General features: G+C 39.3%; 1 protein-coding gene across 4 annotated transcripts in view; it reads left to right on the top strand.

The window, feature by feature from the left end:
* Positions 1-21,036, top strand: part of Nvl (nuclear VCP like) — a 48,899-nt gene that overhangs the window by 25,679 nt on the left and 2,184 nt on the right. For all 4 annotated transcript variants that reach the window (XM_075989335.1, XM_075989336.1, XM_075989338.1 and 1 more), the window contains 8 exons: positions 736-840; positions 5,095-5,157; positions 7,793-7,912; positions 9,426-9,525; positions 11,757-11,863; positions 16,765-16,841; positions 18,176-18,264; positions 20,487-20,557. In XM_075989335.1, the coding sequence (XP_075845450.1) occupies positions 736-840; positions 5,095-5,157; positions 7,793-7,912; positions 9,426-9,525; positions 11,757-11,863; positions 16,765-16,841; positions 18,176-18,264; positions 20,487-20,557 (732 nt within the window). The remainder of the gene's footprint in view (positions 1-735; positions 841-5,094; positions 5,158-7,792; positions 7,913-9,425; positions 9,526-11,756; positions 11,864-16,764; positions 16,842-18,175; positions 18,265-20,486; positions 20,558-21,036) is intronic.

Here is a 21,036-nt window from a genome sequence, read left to right as displayed (position 1 = left end):
GTCTATAACCACAGCACTCCAAGAGGGAGACTGGAAGTAGAGACAGGAAGCGTCCCTGGAAGGCCAGCCTGCTAGATAAACACGACAGAAAAAGCAAGAGATCTTGATTCAAAGAAGGTGAAAGGCAAGGACACACAATAGTTTGTCCTCCAGTCTATATACCTCGGCACGCACGTTATAATATAAAAAATAATGAAGCCAGGCAGTGGTGGCGTGCACCTTTAATCCCAGTACTCAGGAGGCAGAGGCAGGTGGATCTCTGTGAGTTCGAGGCCAGCCTGGTCTACAAGAGCTAGTTCCAGGACAGGCTCCAAAACAACAGAGAAACCCTGTCTCGAAAAACAAAACAAAAATAATGAAATATTATTATCTTTTTGCCTAATATGTTCTCATAAATTACACCTTAAGAACGGTGACTTTGGCTTAATGTGATAGTATAGTCCTTAAATCCCTCTTCTTAGGAGACAGATACAGGCTAATCTTTGAGCTTGAGACCAGCCTGGTCTACATGTCGAGATCCAGGCTAACCAGGATTACATAATGACCCTGTTTCAAAAAAGAAAAAGAGAGCCTTTCCTATTTGTCACCATGTACCTGATGTCTGAAACCAGTCAGCCAGGGGCTGCCATTTTCAGCCCTTGTGATTAGGGTCAAGTGTAAAAGATGAGATGCATTTGAATATTCAGTGTAAAGTGGATATCTATAATAGATCGCTGATGGCATTGTTTGTTCTAGGCACCAGTTCGTAACCCAGACCAGTTCAGAACGCTTGGTTTGGTGACTCCAGCTGGCATCCTCCTAGCTGGTCCTCCTGGATGTGGGAAAACTCTGCTAGCAAAGGTATGGTAGAAGTTCCACTGCATGCATTGCTTTTCTTGCCTTCAGGAGGATAATAAGGCTTGAATCATGACATGAAATACATCCTTTGTGTACTTTCTGTTAGAAATCTGTTTTAGCAAAACTGATTTTTTTTTTTAAATAAAATTTTCTACATTCTTATATCCCTCTTTAGAACTGAATGGGTTTTTATTTATTTATTTATTTGTATTTTTTTCAAGGTAGGGTTTCTCTGTGTAACAGTTCTGGCTGTCCTGGAACTTGCTCTGTAGACCTGGCTGTCCTCGAACTCAAGAGATCTGCCTCCTCTGCCTCCCAAGTGCAAGGATTAAAGGTTGCGTCACCATCGCCTAGCTTACAAAATGGTTTTAATTTGTTGTGCCACCCTCATTCCTAGGAAAGAAGCAAGAAAAGGGGTCTGTCCCCTGAGGACAGAAAGCCTTATGTGTCTCTCCCAGTTAGGAAACATTTCATGAACTCGCCAGTCATATTTGCTCAGGAGCCATTCTCATCTTTGTAGCTGCTCTTATTTCTTGCTTTTGTTCAGTTATTATAACTTGAATATTTTCAGTGTGTTCTTTATAATATTTTTTTCAAAAAAAGCTTTTCGCAATAGAGAATATATATTACCAAAATGGAAAAAAAAGTTTATAATCCTACTACGCCTTTCTGCTACCATTGTTTCATTTTGTAGTTGGTCCCAGGTGTTTTTCTTTATACATATCAAGATACAATATATGCAAGATAATTTGTTTATGAGCTTCTGTTGGTGTAATCAAACACCTAAACATCACAAGGGGACATATTGCGCCTCGTGATTTCTGAGACTTTAGTCCAGTATCTGATGATGGCTCCATGTTTCTGTGCCTGTGGAGAAGAGAAGAACATAGCAGAAGGATAACAAAGGAAAGTAGCTTACCGCGTGCCAGCTGGGAAGCAGAGAGAGAAAGAGACTGGAAATAAGATCGTCTTTCCAGAATGTGCCCCTGGTGTTACAGTAATGAGATCGAATTCTCTTTTCCTTGTGTAGCCTTGACTGTCCTGGAACTCTGTAGACCAGGCTGTCCTCAAACTCACGCTGCCTGACTCTGCCTCCCAGATGCTGGGATTAAAGGTATGTGCCACTACCGCCTAGCAAGATTGGACTATTAATGCATGAATTAATTTATCATTTAGGTCAAATCTTTTATGATCCAAATACTTCCCAAAATACTGCTAGCAGAAAGCCAGGCCTTTAACATACAAACCTTTAGGAAATCTTGCATATCTAAACCATAGTGATGATATATATATTCCATATTTCTAAAATGTAAAATTTTATTTAAGAAAATTTTTATGTTAAGTATAGGGAGTAGTTTCTTGCTGTATGTCCTGTATATCCTATGTAGGCTGGCCTTAGACTCTTACAGATCACCCTCCTACCTTAACCGCCAGAGTGCTGGGATTGTAAGTGTGTATTACTATACCTAACTAAATTAAAGGTCTTTATACACTTTTCTTGCTTAGTAATATTTCCTGAATACAGTATTTTTAGGTTTGTTTGTTTGTTTTTAATATTACCTGTGTGGTATGTATGCCGGGGTCCCAGAGAGATTAAGAAAGCATCAGAAACCCTGGAGCTGGAGTTGCAAAGACTTACATACCTACTGCTGTGTGGGTGCTCGGAATCACAGATCCTCTGGGAAAGCAGCCGGTGCTCTTAACCACTGAGCGATCTGTCTAGCCCTTGAATACAGTATTTTAAAGAGATGGCCAGTGAGCAGGTTAAGGCACTTGGCATCAAACCTGATTGCCTGAGTTCAATCCCAGGATCCACATTGTGGAAGGAAAGAACTGACTCTTCCACATTGTCCTCTGAGTTCCATAGAGTGCTGTAAAGCACGCACACACCACACACATACATATATAAACATAAGTAAGTGTAGTAAAAAATGTTAAAGGTTTTTTTTAATGCCTGTATTAGTTTTGCCATAGAGATGTTTTGTAGTTTATGATGATACGGATATGGTTGTACATTCCAGTAATCCCAGTACTTGGGAGCTAGAGGCAGGAGGATCAGGAGTTTAAGGTTGTCCTTCTGCTGCACAATGAGTTTGAGACCAGCATAGGCCACGTGAGACCTTGACTCAAAAGTCCCATTACACTGTATAATCTTGTGTTCACTGTTAATTTTATTAAAATGTAGTCCTAAATCATTTTTCAGTGACTAGAATGCATTTTTTTTATAATTTTTATTTTATGTGCATTCATGTTTTGCCTGCTTGTATATGTGTGTGAAGGTGTCCAATCCTCTTGAATCTGGCCCCTTGGAACTGCAGTTATAGGCAAAATGTTGGGAATCAAACCCAGGTCCTCTGGAAGAACAACCAGTGCTCTTAACTGCTAAGCCGTCTCTCCAGTCCCAAGAATGCAATGTTTTTAAAGTACATCAAGGTGGCTTTCTAAAGGTTTCATCTTACAACTTAAGTTTGCAGTGGCCATTTAAAAGTAGCTTAGCTTTTGTTCAGAATGAGTTGCATAAGATACGTCAGCAGAAGTGAAACGGGCGAGCAGGTCATTCGGCACGGTACCCATGGTTGCCCGTCCATCAGTCTGTTACTTGAGAAAGGGCTGATCTTGAAAGGACAGCGAGCTGTGCACACTCTGCAGTCGTCTCTCCACACCTACAAACCGTGTGCTGTGCAGAGCTGAGCTCTTCAAGAGACACTTTTACGAAGATGGAAACCCCACCGTCAGCTTCCTGCTACCGCAGGCTATGAGGCTTGCGAATGTGTCATATCAGGATGGGGCACTGATTTCCTTACCTTTTCACTTGATGTTTTTCCTTGACTTAGAAAATATTAAGTAGATTAAAAACAGATTGGTAGTGTTTGAATGATGCAAAAAGCATCACAACTAGATATGTATCTAGATATCATTAATATGTGTATGAAATACAGCCCTATCAGTTCATCCTGCTGTGTCCTTCTGCAGTTCCACATGTCTGTCTTATATTTGTATTTCTAAACAAGTATTGATTTTTAAGTGTGTTTGAAATGTATATAAATAGAACTGTGCTGTATTTTTTCTGTGATTAATTTTAGTTTAGCATTAGAGACTTGTATTTTGACACATGTAGGTATAACTCATTTTTCCCCTTCTGTAGAGTATATCAAGTAATAATACAAAATATTACAAAAGTATTACAAAAATAATACAAAAGTATTCGTCATTCTTTCTCTGCGCTAAATGCCCAAAGACGAAACAGATAAAATGGAGAAATTCATCTTCCAATCGATATACAATCCTAAAACACAACCTGGAAATATTGCAGAAGCATTTTAAACTACTGCATTGCAAGCAAATTTTCTGTACCATGTATTTTTATGCATTTAAAAATATGGGACTTGAATACCATAAAATGAAAAATGGACCCCTGGAAGAAAATTCCTTCTTTATGTTTATCTCTTTACTTGTATTTATTGATTTCGAAACAAGGCCTTACTGTCTGACCAGACTGGCCCTGAACTCGGGTTTAGGATCCTTCTGCTTCAGCCTGCTGTAGACACATTCTCAGAAACAGAAGGCTTTTCACTTTCATTCTCAGCTTAGAGGCTCACTCCAGCCTCAGCTCACATGGAGAGGAGAAGGAGGGGAGCTGGGATCAAACTCAGGTCTCCAAGCTTGATTGACAGTTCCTCTACCCACTGAGCAGTCCCTCTGATTCAGAGAAATGTATTTTTAAAGCCAGGCATGGTAGTAAACAGCTTTAATCTGAGACTTGGGAGGTAAAGGTAGTACCATCAATATTCAAGGTCACTTAAAGATTTAAAAAATAATGTTTTCAAGCTGTTATAAGGAAATAAAGTGCAGATCCTTCGGAAAAAGTCACATTGCTTGGTAAACAAACTGAGATCTGTCCTTGCACTTCAAGTCATGATGAACCTTGAAAACTAATCACAAACACATCATAGCGTATTAAGAGCAAAAGGAGAAGACATACAAGGCAATCCACTATTAAAGCTAGTTTCCTTCTAAAATAACAATAAAATATGGTTAAAATAAAAAAAAAATAGCTTAGCTGACCTGGAACTCATTGTGCAGACTGGCCTTCAGCTCACAAAGGTATGGCCTGTGTCTGCCTCCTGCTTGCTGAGATTAAAGGTGTATACATGCCACCACATCCGGCTTAAAATTTCTTTCAATAATTAGCATCCAATAAGTACAAAATATTTTTCCTATTTGTCTTATTTGTATCTTTTTGTTTCTTCTGTATAGGCTGTGGCAAATGAGTCTGGACTAAATTTTATATCCGTCAAAGGCCCTGAGTTATTAAATATGGTAAGTTGTGTGGCAGCAGCTATTTAATTAAGATAAGCCATGATGAGTAGGTGCTCTCAGATCAATTATGACACTGGAAGACTGAGTTTGCTATAATATACAAGGTCTGTAAATGCTTTCTTGAATAAATCTATTAACCTACAAACAAGTTTCTGCACCTTTAAAAAGTAAAATGATTTATTACAGTTATTAACATTAAAATGTATTCATGCTATTTATCAGACACTTCAGATGTTTTTATTCTTGAATATCCTTGTGAAATATGAATTGTTCGTGTGTGTGTATGTGTTATACGTACTCATGTGTATGGAGGCCAGGGGTCTTCCTTATGTGTTGTTGTTTGGGACACTTCCACCTTGTGTTTTGAGACAAGCTCTCTTACTAAGACCTGGGGCTTATGAGACTATGCTACTGACTAATGAACCTCCTCTGCCTCCCTAGTGCCCAGCTTTTTCAGTTAGTGCTGAAAACTGAACTTGAGTTCTCATGCTGTGTGGAAGCACTTATCAACTGAGCTATCCCCAACTCTGAGTTATTTCTCCTCTTGTGCAGAACAGCGAAGGAATGCTTAGTGTGGAGAAGCTTTGTAGCTGGCAGGGCTTGTCTATTGGAGTAGGAAGTGTTGAAATGCTGTGTCTTCTGCACTTACATCAAATTTAAGAGACTAAATTTCTTATTTCCTGCCACCCATATGTACAGTAAAAAGGTTATTCAGTGTTTGTAACATATTTAGGCAACAACAACAGCAATAGATTGTGTTAGTTTATTTTCTTGTCATTCTGACAAAATAACAAAATCAGGTCTGTTGAAGGTGGTGTGACCCTAGACCTGACAAAATAACAGAAACAACACAAGGAATTTATTTTCATTGTTGTGAAAGGTTCTGGCCACCATGGTAGAGATGGCATGGTGGGACAGCTTAGATTCTAACCCATGAGGTGGAGCCGTTCCACTCAGTTAATTTTCTCTGGAGACGCCCTTAGACATCTTCTGAGGTGTGCTCTCTCCAGTCTCCTAGAATATTCTAAATCCAGTCAAGTTGACAATGGAGATTAACAGTATATTCATTCTGCTTGTTCAAACAAAGCTCTTTCTTTGGGTGCCAAGGATCAGATCTAGGGCTCTGGGCAAGCTAAGTTTGCTCTCTCATTAGCAACTCCCATCTTTCATATTTTTCCAGTATTACAGATAAAAATCCCAGCCCCTGTCTGTCTGTCTTGTCTCTGTCTTTCTGTCTTTCCTGGTGTGTTTGACTTTTTCTATAAAAGTTTATTCTTAGGTATTTCTTATGGGCTTTTATGTACCTGTGTACATTTATTTAGTTGTTTATTTTTAAATTTCTAGAGTATGATGTGTTATAAAGAGCCTTGATGGGAGTAGTTTGGTAGACGATGAAGTTGGAATAGGTTGCAGCTAGATACTAAAGAGCCTTTATACCAAGCTAGAATTTAGATGCTGTGTTCAGAATAGATGCTAATGGATTCATTAAATTAAAGCAAGAGTAAAGCATTTTGAAGACGAGATTTTTAAATTAGTATGAAATAGGTCAGGAATATAAGGAGTTATAGATTATGCACCTTAATGTATCATTATCCCTCAGTTTGGGGGGAGAGAACAATACATTTGAGGCTTGCTGTAGACCCTCCTTAATCATGTGCCCCAGTCTCAGCTTCGGTGTTTGTTCCGAGTCAGCTGGCTGGGGTCCTTTTCGGCCTTTGTAGGCATGGTGAGAGGACTGAAGAAGCTCTTTTGTCTGACAGCAGTCAGGAGTCCTTGGCCTTTTGCAATAGTCTGTGTTAGAGTTTGCTGTGTGTCCATGCTCAGGAGAACCACTGTGTTCCTTGTGCCGTTGTTGATGCTTCTGCCACTGTGTATGTGCAGGTATTCCTCTTCTGCACATACCAGTGCAGCGAGCTGTGTCTCTGGGTTTGCTTCCTGGCACACTTAGCTTCACTTCTGTCACTTAATGAAGTTTAAATCCATCCCTTTGGAACTTTAGGCTAATCTTTCCCTAACTTAAATTGACATTTTATCTCCCTAGCCCTGATAGCTTTTTTTAAAAAAATGTCTGGTCTGGGGTCAGCAAGATGGTAAAACCAGCTAAGGTTAACCCGGAAGATCTGTTCAGTGCACTACCTCCCTACCGGCGTGCACCACCACTGCCAGGAGGCTGTCTATTTTTTAAGAGGGGGCTTTGCTGTGTAGTTCCGGCTGGTTTGAAATTGGTGATCATCACTTCATCTCACTCTGCAAATACCGAGATTATAGGAGTGAGCTGCCACCTTCAAGACAGCTAACTGCCTGTTTTTATATGTCAAAATGACTTAATACTAGCAATTGCATATGGTTTAATCTAATACTTTTTAGAACTCTTAACATCTGTATGACTTCAATTTTTAAATACTTTTTAAAATTTAATTACAATATTTGATCCCTTCCTGAAATTTCCTCTATTCAACCACTCTGTGCCTCTCCTCTTCTTCTTCTTTGGCCTCTTTCTTAATTGTTGTTTAATGTTCCTAAATACATAAATACACCATATCTACATAATATAAAACTACTCATGCTGTCATTTGGTATTCAGCCCCGAGATGGAACTGAATCTTCATTTTGTCTCCTTTCTGTGTCTGTTCAGTATGTTGGTGAGAGCGAGCGTGCGGTGCGACAGGTTTTTCAGCGAGCCAAGAACTCAGCACCCTGTGTGATATTTTTTGATGAAGTGGATGCTTTATGTCCTCGAAGATCAGACCGAGAAGTAAGTATTGAAGTTTTTTAAATAAAAATTCATAAAAGCCACATTTGTGGAAACATGAAATTTTTCTCACCTGATTACTCTTCTTGCAAGTTGCTGACACTAGCACCGTGGGCCTCATGTGTGTCCTCTTAGAATTCTTTCAGTGTTTGTGTAGTTTATAAATACGTATGGATATTATCTTGATGATCTTATTTTTACCTGTTGTATACTATTCCATGCCTAGCTATCGCAGAATTTACTTGATAATGCCTTGTTGAAGATATTTATATTTCTTATAAGTGTTGTTTTACTTTCTCAAACATTTGTATCCACTATCTCTGTACACATATACAAGCAATGTGGGAGAGTATGAATCACGGTTGAAGATGTATATACATTAGATTTAGATAATATACATTAATATTAGGCTCAGATATTGAAACATAGTAAGTACTGTGTCATATTTTAAAGAATCTGTCAGTTATGTAATAACCAAGAACAGTATATTACATTAACCATTTCCCACGTCCTACCTAACCTCTTTCTGCCTAGCAATTGGCCATTCAACTCTTTATTAAACCAGTCACAGTGTTCACACAGTGTAAGGAATATGCTTCAACAACCGTGTAGATTAGGATGACCTCAAACACAGAGATCCATCTTCCTCTGCCTCTCAAGTGTTAGGATTAAAGGCATGCACCACCACCACATGGCTAAAATCGAGTGAGTCTTGATGTTATTGTGTCTAGATTATGATGTCTTAATTATTAGTACTATGTCACCAGAGAGTAATAATAAATCTCTACAAGTACATCCTTTTAAAAGAATCAATGGGTTTAAGCACATTGCTGTGTCTATACATAAATTTATGTTGAAGAAAAGCAATTAATAATAACATATCCATAGCACCACTTTTTTATTTTCTTCATTGTCTATGTAGTCTATTGCCATGTTTCCATATCTCCATAACCTTATACTTAACTTCCTAACTATTCTCTTAGGTGTTGTCCTGAATAGCCATACTTTGTACCATTCATTTCAAGAAAAAGATAAAATTCTTAATGTACTCAATGTTCCTGTATGTATTGCATTGAAATGTGGGACACTTGACATAGGGAGAAATCTAGAGCTTAGAAGCTTGAGTTTAGATTTGCCTAAATGGAGGTTATACTAAATACTACTAAATAATTCAGAAGCATAAGATTCATAGGTAGGTTTCATCTCTCCCCATAAGCAGAGCTAAGACCTTAAACAAGTGACCTCTTCTAAGCTTCAGTTTTTTTCATCCTGACTAACTAGCAGCTTTATTGGGGAATTCACTGATGATCCTCTTTGTTGCTCATATTGACCCCATACTCCTAGATTTAGGTGATCCTCTTGCCTTAGCCTCTGAGTACCTGAGACTTCTGGGTTCAGTCACTGTAATCTTCAACATAAACTCTCATTCAAGTTAGTACATGTATTCTGTGCAGAGGGAAAATGGAGGAAGGAGGCTGCTTTCTTTATGTTGAAGGGGATGTTTTGTTTTCTGTAGACAGGTGCTAGTGTCCGTGTGGTGAATCAGCTGCTTACAGAGATGGATGGATTGGAAACACGCCAACAAGTTTTTATTTTGGCTGCCACTAATAGGCCAGGTAAGAAAGAAGAACACAAATGCGTTCATAACATGAAATAAAACCTCATACAGCTCTTGTGTGTGCTGCAGTAAAAAAACATTGGGGCCGCAAACAACTGTGTGTAACTCTAGTCCCAGGGCATCCCCTGCAAGCATGTGATGCACAGATATATTTGCAGGCAAAACACTATACACATAAAATAATAATAATCTTTTTAAATTAAAATTAAATTTAAAAAAATTTTCTGATCCTCATGTTTTTTTTCTATTGACTTCTGTGCTGGTTGTTTTTGTTGTCAATTTGACACAACCTAGAGCCTCCTGGGAAGAGGGAACTTCATTTGAATAGTTAGTTATTCAGATTAGTCTTTGGCCATGTCTGTAAGAGATTATCTTGAGTGTTGAACTGTGAGAGGCAACCTCCCTAGGCAGATGGATAAAGACTGTATAAGAAAGCCAGGGCTGGAGAGATGAATCAGAGGTTAAAGGCACTTTTGATACTCTTGCAGAGGACTCGGGTTCAATTCCCAGCACCTACATCTGCTCACAACCATCTATAACTTCAGTTCCAAGACAGCCTATGCTCTCTCTTGGTCTCTGGGCACCAGAGATACACAGTGTATATCTATACATGCAGGAAAAACTCTCATAAAACATACAAAATAAAAATAAGTAAATAAGAAGAGAAAGCTGACAATATGAACAGGTGAGCAAGCCATTAGCAGCATTAAGTGTAAGCCAAATAAATACTTTTTCCCCTAAGTTGCTTTTGGTCATGACAGCGGTAGAAAGCACAGCCTTGTGTATACTAAACAAGTACTTTATCAATTACCGAGCTACAAAAAACACCTCACTCTTTTTGTTTTTTTGTTTTGTTTTTTTGCTTTGAGACTGGATTTTTCTGTGTAATAGCCCTAGCTGTCCTGGAACTCTCTTTATAAACCAGACTAGCCTCCAGAGATCCATGTACCTCTTGTCTTCTGAGTGCTAGGATTAAAGGCATGTGCCGTTACTCCCCACTAAATCCCAACATTTGTACTTTTTAATGTGTGTTCATGTACACTGTGAAATTTAAATGATAAGAAAGGCTAGAGAGAAGTGTTATAATACTTTTTAAGAGCTGAAAAAAACTGTCATCTTAGAACTCTGTGTCCAATAAACATGTATTTGTTGTGTGTGTGTGTATGTGTGTGTGTGTGTGTTTGGTTTTTTATGACATGGTTTCTCTGTAGCTTTGGAGCCTGTCCTGGAACTAGCTCTTATAGACCAGGCTGGCCTCGAACTCACAGAGATCCACCTGCCTCTGCCTCCCTAGTGCTGGAATTAAAGGCGTGTGCCACCCCGCTCAGCCTCAGAATACTTTCTTATGCGAAGAACTAAGAAAATTTGCCATGAGCCAAGATACTCTAAAAGAATAGCTAATCACTTTATAGTAGCGTACTTGCCACGTAGCATACAAAAGGCCCTCAGCTTGCTCTGTACTGCGAGGGGAAACAAGGGTGGAAAATAAACATCAGCGAAGAATAATAGAAAGGATGAAATGTAAGTGGACGCAATAGAGAGTTTTCTGTGTGTGTGTGTGTTTGTGTGTGTGTGCCTAACTTTGCCTGCATAAACACGAGTTAAAGCCTTTAGTACCTCTTGCGCTCACTGTCTTGGTGTAAAGACTACTGAAAAAGATTTGTCTTACAAATGGGTTCTTGGTGGAGAAGTCAAAATTTTATAGTTAGCCTCAGTGTTGTGGCGGTATGAAGCTCAGCCCTGTGCTATAGCTACTCAGAGTCAGGAACACAAAGGAACATAAGACAGTTTTGATAAGTAGTAGCTTTTGATTTGTGTGGAAGGATATTTGTGCATGCATGTATGTGGAGAACAGCGCAGGGTGTCTTCCTCAATCTTCACCTGCATTTCAGACAGGCTTCCTTGCCAAACGAGGAACTCACTATGGCTCGATTAGCTGATCAGGATCCTCTCATCTCTGCCTTCCCAGTACTGATGTTATAGGCAGTTGCTGCCATACTTTTCTTTTTATATGAGTTCTGGGAATTTGAACTTAGGTCTTAGTTCTTGCATTGTAAACATTTTACCAACTAAGTCACTGTCCCAGCCCCAGACCATTTGGCTTTAACCATACCCAATTAACCAAAAATTTTAGCTTTTTTTCAAAAAGAACTTTCTGTCTTTTATTAATTACATTTTTAAAAAGGAACTATTCTATTTGGCTTATTTTTGTATTTCTCTCTTCTCTAGATATCATTGACCCCGCCATTCTGCGCCCAGGCCGGCTGGACAAAACACTCTTTGTAGGTTTGCCACCCCCAGCAGATCGTGTTGCCATATTAAAGACTATCACAAAAGTGAGTAAAAGAAATGGCTTTCTTTTGTTATGTTTATATCGTTTAAAAATGTTTTTATTTTGGCCTTGCGCTGGTGGCACATGCCTTTAGTCCCCAGCACTGGAGGGGGGGGCAGTTCGAGATCTGCCTAGAGCTAGTTCCAGGACAGGCTTGATAGCTGCAGGGAAACCCTGTCTCGAAAAACCAAAAACAATCAAACAAATAAATAAATAGAATTTTTAAAGATGTTTTTATTTTGTTTTATATATACGTGTGTGTCTGCATGAATTTATGTGCACTAATATAAGCAGTTGCCTAATAAGGTCAGAAGGAATCAGCTCCTGGGGACTGGAGTGACTTGCAGTTCTGAACCTCGTCATGTGAATGTAGCACGAATAATAAAAATCCAGAGACAGATATTGGGGTTCAACCTGACGATCAGAAGAGCAAAGCAGCCAGCCACTGGCTCTTACTTCTACTTCAGACCAAAATGGCTATTCTGCCTCCATGAATCCCCAGGATGAGACTGAGCCTAAGACCTGTCTCCTCCCCTCTAGTGCTGGGATTAAAGGTATGCACCACTACCACCCTGGTTCTATGAGTAACTAGTGTGGCTGTTTTACTTTCTGATCTTCAGGCAAGCTTTATGAAAATACAAATCACTATAGGTGTTGGAAACTGTGCCCAAGTCTTCTGCAAGAGCAGTAAGTGTTCTTAACCACTGAGCCATCTCTCCAGCCCTGCCCATATTACTTTTAATGTTATACCAGGTAGTAATTTAGGTTACCTGATTGATTACTCTCTTTCTATAGCTTAAATGTTTGCCAGGCTTCCTTCTCCCAAAGTGAGCTGGTTTTGATCACTGAACACATATGTCCAGTCTCATTTTTCTACTCAAAATGAAGGTAAACGAAATGAAGGATTAAAGTTAGTGTTAAATAGTGTTATCAGATATCACTGTAGTCTTGTTCCTATGTCTTTAAATCTTTGATCATTAGATTCTGTCTGGAGTAGGACGTTTTGGAGGAAGTAAAACAAGTAAATACAGGTCCATCAGGAACATTCAAAGACACATTGAGACTTGAAGTCTTCATAATGACTTCTGGTTTTCCAAGTTAGCATAGTTAGCTTTGTTGTTGTTATTGTTACTGTTATTGAAGCTTTGTTGTTGTTATTGTTACTGTTATTGAGACGCTGGTCTCAGCACGTGGTCTATACTTAGCCTGGAACTTGCTAAGTAGAACAGGCTGACCTTGAACTCATTAAGATCTGCCTGTCTCTGCCTCCTGCATGCTAGAATTAAAGGTGTGCACCACCATGCCTAGCCTTCATAGTTTTTTGTTTGTTTGTTTGGTTTTTTTTTTTTTTGAGACAGGGTTTTCTGTATAGCCCTGGCTATCCTGGAACTTGCTCTGTAGACCAGGCTGGCTTCACAGATCCGCTTGCCTCTTCTTCCAGAGTGCTAGGATTAAAGGCATGTGCCACTGCTGCCCAGCTGGAAGTCATAGCTCTTTAAAGTCAGCTTAAAGAGGCCTCACTGTGTAACCCAGGCTGTCTTTCGGGTTGTTGCGTTTCTGCTTTCTAGGTACAGAGATTATATATGTGCCATCACAGCAGCCGTACTTCATTTTAGATACTTACGTCATTAATGAAACAATCAGCACCTTGGTATTGCTCTCCTACTGCCCAGTGTTTGTTCCTTGTAAATCTTTGTTCAGTTTTGTCACGTTGGCATTCTGTTTAGTAGGCTTAGTGTCCGTGCTGTGTTTCAGTAGACCTCGTACTCGAAGCAGCACTTTTGTCATAGTTTGTTTGTTTGTTTTCCCCAAATACACTTTCTAGTTTCTTTATTTTGGTTGATCCTATACCTATGTCATCATTGGGTTTATTCTACTTCTTGGTAGTTTATTCAGCTGTATTCCCGAAATTATTTTCAGATTAAGCATCGTTACTTTTTGTCTTTATAATCCAATGATAGGTTATCTAGGAATAATTTTTCCTACGTCATATAATCTCTCCATTGATCTTTGTAGAAATTGTAATGTGATTTGTTGTCGTTTGTTTTGTTTTTTGATGGTCTCATGTAGCATGTCGTGTTACAATTTACTATGTAATGAGGTGACTCTGAATTCTGATCCTCTTGCCTCCACCCCCAAGTTCTGGGATTATAGGCTGGATAACTTAGGTATAGAACGCTCATAGTTGCTCAAATATGCTGATATGTGAAGAAAATTATTCTGGGTCCTCATGAACAGACAGAGGATATGTTGAATTCTGTCTTCAGAGCATTGTGTCACCATCATGGTAAAAAGCCCGTTGGAATGAGCCAGAGCAAGCCAGGTTGTCTCTTGTCAGCTGCAGGACAGAACGCAAGCCCGGTTCGTTAAGTCCAGCGTTAGGAAAGGTCACTCTGAGCAGATCCTGGGTCTGTGAATGCCAGCTTGACCATGAATAGAATTTAGGTATTGAGAAATATATATAAGAATTGTCCTCAGATTATACCTGGTGAATTTGTTCCTTATGATTGAGTTTTTATTAGAAAGTAGATTTCAGGTAAAAGTCTCTAATGGCACATGGGATATATGTGGGAGGTTTGATGTGCTGTGTGCCCGTCAAGGTTAGATTGAAAGATTCTTTTAAACATTAAAGCCTCTCATAGCAGCTCCTGCCCATTGGGCTGCTTCCCAACCCCCAACTCAATCTCCTCCAATATTGGCTGAAGATGCTTACCGTGGTGGTGTTAACATGGGTAACAAGATTGTCTCACTTTGGTGACCCTTGGAATGTTCCAGTCCTTCTGCATAATAAATCACTATGGTACAATCACCAGTACTATGTAAACAACTTTCCCCTCTGTCCTTCTAATTATATCACAGAATTATAGGACTCTTTTGTAGATGAGATACTAATTTGTTTTTTCAAAACATTTTAAAAACAAGAGTCACTGGAGGCAGAGACAGGCAGATCCCTCTGAGTTCACGGCCAGCTTGATCTACAAAGTAAGTTCTAGGATAGCCAGGGATACACAGAGAAACTCTATCTCTGTTTTAGTTAGGGTTATTTATAGCTGTGAAGAGGCACCAGGACTACGGCAACTCATAAATAAAAGTATTTAATTGAGATGGCTCACTTACAGTTTCAGAGGTTCAGTCTATTATCAGGATGGGGAGTGTGGACGCATGCAGGCAGGTGTGGTGATGGAGCTGAGAGTTCTACATCTTGACTCAGAGACAACAGGAAGTTGACTGTTGCACTGTGTGAAGCTTGAGAGGAGACCTCAAAGTCCGCCCTTATAGTGACACATTCCCGACAAGGCCACACACACCTCCTAATAGTGTCACTCCCTTTGGGGGCCATTTTCTTTCAAACTATCATATTCCACTCCCTGGTTTATATTGCTGTAATGAAATACCATGACCAAAAGGCAAGTTGGGGAGGAAAGGGTTTATTAAGACTTAGCATTGCTGTTCACCACTGAAGGAAGTCAAGACAGGAACTCAAAACGGGGCAGGATCCCTGAAGCAGGAGCTGATGCAGAGGCCAGGGAGGGGAGCTGCTTACTCGCTTGCTTTTTGGTCATGGTATTTTTGTTGCAGCAATAGAAATCCTGAGGGGCTGGAGACATGGCTCAGTGGTTAAGAGCATTGCCTGCTCTTCCAAAGGTCCTGAGTTCAATTCCCAGCAACCACATGGTGGCTCACAACCATCTGTAATGGGGTCTGGTGCCCTCTTCTGGCCTTCAGGAATACACACAGACAGAACGTTGTATACATAATAAATACACAAATAAATAAATAAATATTAAAAAAAATAGAAATCCTGAGACAGTCTTGAAAAACCAGGGAAAAAAAAGAACCCAACAACAACAACAACAAAACTATAGTGGAGCTGGTAAGATGGGTCAGAGGGTAAAGGCACCGCCTCTAAGCCTGAGGACTTTCATTTTCAGTCCTCAGAACCCACATGATGGAAGGAAGGAAACAACTCTTAGACATTTCTCCAGCCTCCACCTGAATGCAGTGGCATGTATGCACCCATATAGCCACATAAAGAACTTTTTAGTTAAAAATTTAGTTTTTGGATTTTAAAGTCTTTCATGTGTTTGAATTGACTAGCCATGCTGTGGCCATGGATGCCAGAAGAGGTGTCAGATCTCCCAGAATTGGAATTATAGATGATTGTGAACCACCATGTGTGGGTACTAGAAATCAGACCAAGCTTCTCTTGGAAGAGCAGCCAGGGCTATTAACCACTAAACCATCTCTTTAGCCTCTGCAAAAGTATTTTTTAAAACTATGTAGTGTTTGATTCTGCCATGTAATCTACTTAGAATATTACTAAGGCTGATTTGTGTGTATAGTGCTTATGTTCCGTGTTGAAATTCTGAACTTTTCTGATTCTTGTCATTTTTAGCATCTGTAATTATGAACTGGGAGGAATTGGCTCCTTGGGTTTTAGATGAGGGATTAAAAAGCAACATGGTTTTGTTTTGTTTTTTGGCTTTTTTTTGTTGTTGTTGTTGTTTAAAAAGACATGTCATACTAATTTCTAACCTCTACATGAATATACATAAGAAAATACAAACAAACAAACAAATAAGTACAACTTCTTGGGGGTCCTGTGTAGAGCAGGCTCCTTTTGATCTCAACAAGTTGGGTTCAGTATTACTCTCCTTGTAGTCAGTCCTATAACACAAATTCCTCCACCTCCATGAATATCAGTGGTTTGCCTTTACAGCTTCTTGCACGTCAGCCTGCCTCTTACTCTAATTCTCCAGGTTGAACTCAGTGCACTCTACATTGATTGTGGAGTTGGTTCTACTCCCTTACTCATCAGCCTTTCCTCTTCTTTAAAAACCAGTGAGTGATGTGCATGCATGAATCTTTAATGCCTCAAACAGCTCACTTTTCTCTCTTATTCAGAATGGCACCAAACCTCCACTGGATGAAGATGTAAATTTGGAAGCAATTGCTAATGACCTTCGTTGCAATTGCTATACGTGAGTATTTAAGTCTCTGGTCTCTTATACTCCTGGAGTATAGTTTCTTCATCAACAGGAAAGAAAAAGATGCCCATTTCTTAGGTTGGAAAAACTAATGAGGTTTCTTGTGTAGCACCTTATGTAGTGTCTGTCTGGCTCTTGCTGCTTCCTTCTCAGAGGACAGCTTACCTGTGCGTTTGGATGCTAAATTCCTGACATAGACTGTTCCTGTTGGTACTCAAGCTTCCCTGGCCACATTGTTACCCTTCACTGTTAGTTCTACTTTCAGAGTATGTAAACATGTGCCTTTCACTAGATAGCATTTTCTTTAAGTACATCTGCACAATGGAGGTTAATCTGCATACATGTGCACATTGAGCCTGCAACAACAGCACGACACCTGATATTTCTATCATATTAAAGCCCTGTTGTTTGTCCCTAACATCTTTGGTACTTAGTATTTGCTCCTAGAGCAAGGGTCAGATAATACTGGACTTCTCACAAAAAGTAAGGTGAGTCAGTGTTTCCATCATTGAGGGCTTCAGTGCTGTTGCTCAGCAGTGTAAACTTAACTTCCAAGAGCTAGTCATGAATGGTAACGTAGACACTTGATTATTTGATACCTGGAAATGATGTTTTGTTCGAAAGAATTTTTGTGGATCATGTTAAAGCTGAGTGTAGGAAAGCTCCAGGCAACACTGATGTTTCATTGCCTTCTTAGGACTCTGCTGACCCAACCTGTGATTATTACTTGGAATAATTATATAAAGAAGCTTTGTGTGTGTTGGGGGGTGTACACATTCATCCAGGTGTACATGTGCCTGTGGGGGTCAGAGAACCTTAGGTGCTTGGGTGTTGTTCCTCAGCCTCCTTGTTATTTGAGACAGGGTGGATTTTGGTTTTGGTTTTGTTGTTTTAAATACTGGAGCCCATGCCTATTAGACTGAGCTGACTAAGCTCATCAGTGAACACCAGGGATCTGCCAGTCTGCCTTTGACTGGGTTTCTTTTTCTTTTTCCTTTCCTCCTTCTTTTTCTTCTTCTTTTTTTTTTTTAAATGTGGTTTCCATGAATTGAATTCAGGTCATTGTACCGTAGCCTCTGGGTAGATGTTTTATATCAACATTAATATCTATGGCTAAGTTTTATTTTTTATTTTTCATTGTATCATACTTTCCACAAATTTCTTTCTTTTAAAGGTTAAAGGTTCTCTAAATGAAAGCTAAAAGCTTTTTCCTGCTGTTCCTAGTCAGTTCGTCCCACCTTCATTCATTACTTTTTCCTCATTGTTAAGTATAATTGAGCATCTTTTAGAATACCTAAGAATGCCTAAGAACATGTCTTTTATTACAGGGGTGCAGACCTCTCTGCTTTGGTACGAGAAGCTTCTCTCTGTGCCCTGAGACAAGAAATGACCAGACAGAGGAGTGTGATTGGAACAGGTATGAGGCTCTCTGAGGTCTCTCCATTCTAGTTTATCAGTCTGGATATTTAACAGCCCTGCTGCCTTTCAGGTGTTGCTTTTCTAGCATTTCGTAAAACAGTGTGTAAGAAAGATGCCTGTTGGATGAGACCTTTAGGAACTGCTGTGGAATATTGTGTACACTCAACGTGATAGTCGTTATTTACTCCCTCTTAATAAGCAGATTGTATTCTGTCAATATACACAAGTGATTAGATAGAGGCAAATGTGTTCGTTCACTGCCATTATCATGAGTGTGCTTCTTAACAATTTGGAAAATCTTAATTCTTTTACTAAAATACAACCCACTTGCCTGTTAAAATTCAACCGAAATTGTAAAGATTAAGAAATACCTAATTTTTCATATATCAAGATTTTCCTTTGAAGTATAAAATCAGATGACAACTTTTATCGCTCAGTGACAGAAATTTTCTTAGCATGTACAAGGCTCAGGATTCTTTTCCTAGCACCACAAAAGCCAGGAAGTCCAAAGACAAAATCCATGTATTCTCTTATGGATGATATGGTCCCTTTTCAACACATTTGTTGTTTACCTCACATTTTAATAGTATTTTCGGTGTTACTATTTGGGTATGTGTGGCCTAAATGATTCATTTGTGACCTGTATTCCAGCAATGCCTAGTACAGAAGTAGCCCTTACTCTGCCTGGGTGTCTCTGAGTGTTTGTAGTGTACAGATGTGCTCTCATGGGAACTTCAGGTGTGTACTTGAGTTTAAAAGACTCCTTTTAAACGTGTGTGTTTATGTCTATGGTGGTCAGGTGGGGGAGAAATGTGCACATGAATGCAGGTACCTTCAGAGATCACAGGGGCATTAAGATCCCCTGGGACTGGAGTTATAGGTGGTTGTGAGTCCCCTGACATGGGTACTGGGAACTGAATCCAGGTCTTACAGAATGTAAGAGCAGTGTCCTGAGCCACCTCTCCTGCTCCACTTCCTCCAATCGTAAAGCTAAGTATTGTTACAGCAACGTAGGCTTAGCATACATAGATTTATTGGCACACTTGCATATATTTATTAGGGTATTTTTGGGGGTGTTTTTGGTTTTTGTTTACTAGATAATGTTAAGATTTAGTTATCGAAACTTCTTTTTTTTTTTTTTAGAAACTACATTCTGTTCCTTTTGGAAATTATTGATGATAGGCAAACTTAGAATATTTTATGGACAAAAATCAGAGCTTCGTTTGGTTGTGTACCTGTAATCTTAATGCTAAAGAAGCCAAAGCAGAAGGGTCTTAAGTTCATGGGTCACATGATAAGGCTCTGTTGTTATATCTTCCTTGCTCCCACCTCCCACGCCACCAATTCCAAAATCATGTATGCTACTTTGTAAGCTGAATCTTACCACTTTCGTAGGGTATATTGGTGACTACAAGTTAGCAGGTTGTTTCTCATGTATTGGAGTTGCTACTCAATTTTCTGGTTGTTGCTTATATGCACATGTAACGAATTCTGCCATCTCTGCTTTGCTGTGGCTTTCACTTTTAGCTCCCTGGTCTTTAGAGACTTTGTACCCTTGCCCAAACCATATCTAACCCTGCTATCTAACTGATCAGTGACATGTTCAGCAACATGTAGTACTTTGTTTTAGATAACTCGGTTATCCTAATATCTGTTCACTATTTTGAGTATAAATTGTTATCACTTAAGTTATCTTGTTAACATTGTAAACCAAGTTATATTTTAATATTTAGCTATTTTATCACTTAACCTGATAAAAATTACAACCCTTTCTAATCCATTTTGTGATGTACATGTCTAACCTTAGTATTTTTATCTTAGAGAACATCTAGCCTTTGTTTCTCAGTAGTGTGATTTTTGTGTTCAAGAATATACCCTAGGGTAATAATACAGGTTGCTGGTTATTTCTAGTTCTATTGGCCATCTCTACTTAAAAATCTCTTATCGATTCTACCTGATGAAACCACACTGGCCATTTTTGACAGTGTGAGCAGCCTTCACAGCTTGACTTAAACTGTTTTTCTTCCATCCCAGTATCCCTAAGAGACAGAGTGATTCCTAGCAGTCCTGTTTCCCCAAATGAATGGAGAGATTCTCATTGAGGCAGGGCTGGGGAGGGGCATATGTAAATGTGCTTGAATAGGTTCTAGCGGATCACCCATCTCAGTCTTTCTAGTTAATGGGCTGTGCTGAGGTGTGTGTTTGTGCCTTCCTCCACAGGTGAGCTCAAGGTCAGCCATAAGCATTTTGAAGAAGCTTTCAGGAAAGTAAAGCCATCTATATCAGTAAAGGTGAGAAACTTTCCTCAGTGTCTTGAAAAGAGGACAGAAATTACATCTGTGAATAGGAACTTAGAAATTTTGTTAATTTATTTTTTATTGAGCAGTGGTCTCTTTTTTATATCCTAAGCTAGCCTCAAACTCATGAGCCTCCTGCTTCAGCCTTCCAAGTGACAGAATTACAGACATGTGCCACAAGACTCCTTCACGGGCACATATAATAGCAGGCCAAAACCTTAACTGTAGTATTGTGAAATGGTATAGCTACTTGAACAAAACATCTCTCAAGTTTATTATTAAATAAAAAGCTTAGGAATTGTGTCTGCAAATATGCTAAGTATAGGAATGTGTCTCTGTATGCTATTTATGTTACAAAGGTGAAATAATTAATTGTAGTTTTGCTTATGTTTCCAGAAGGAGAGGTTTGGAAGGAGACGTTACAGTATAGGAGAGGTTACAGTACATTTACTTTGTGCGCGTCTGCCCGTGTG

This window comes from Microtus pennsylvanicus, chromosome 10, assembly GCF_037038515.1.
Source record: "Microtus pennsylvanicus isolate mMicPen1 chromosome 10, mMicPen1.hap1, whole genome shotgun sequence".
In the NCBI taxonomy this organism is placed as follows: Eukaryota; Metazoa; Chordata; class Mammalia; order Rodentia; family Cricetidae; genus Microtus; species Microtus pennsylvanicus.
This window is presented reverse-complemented; position numbering and strand designations above follow the sequence as displayed.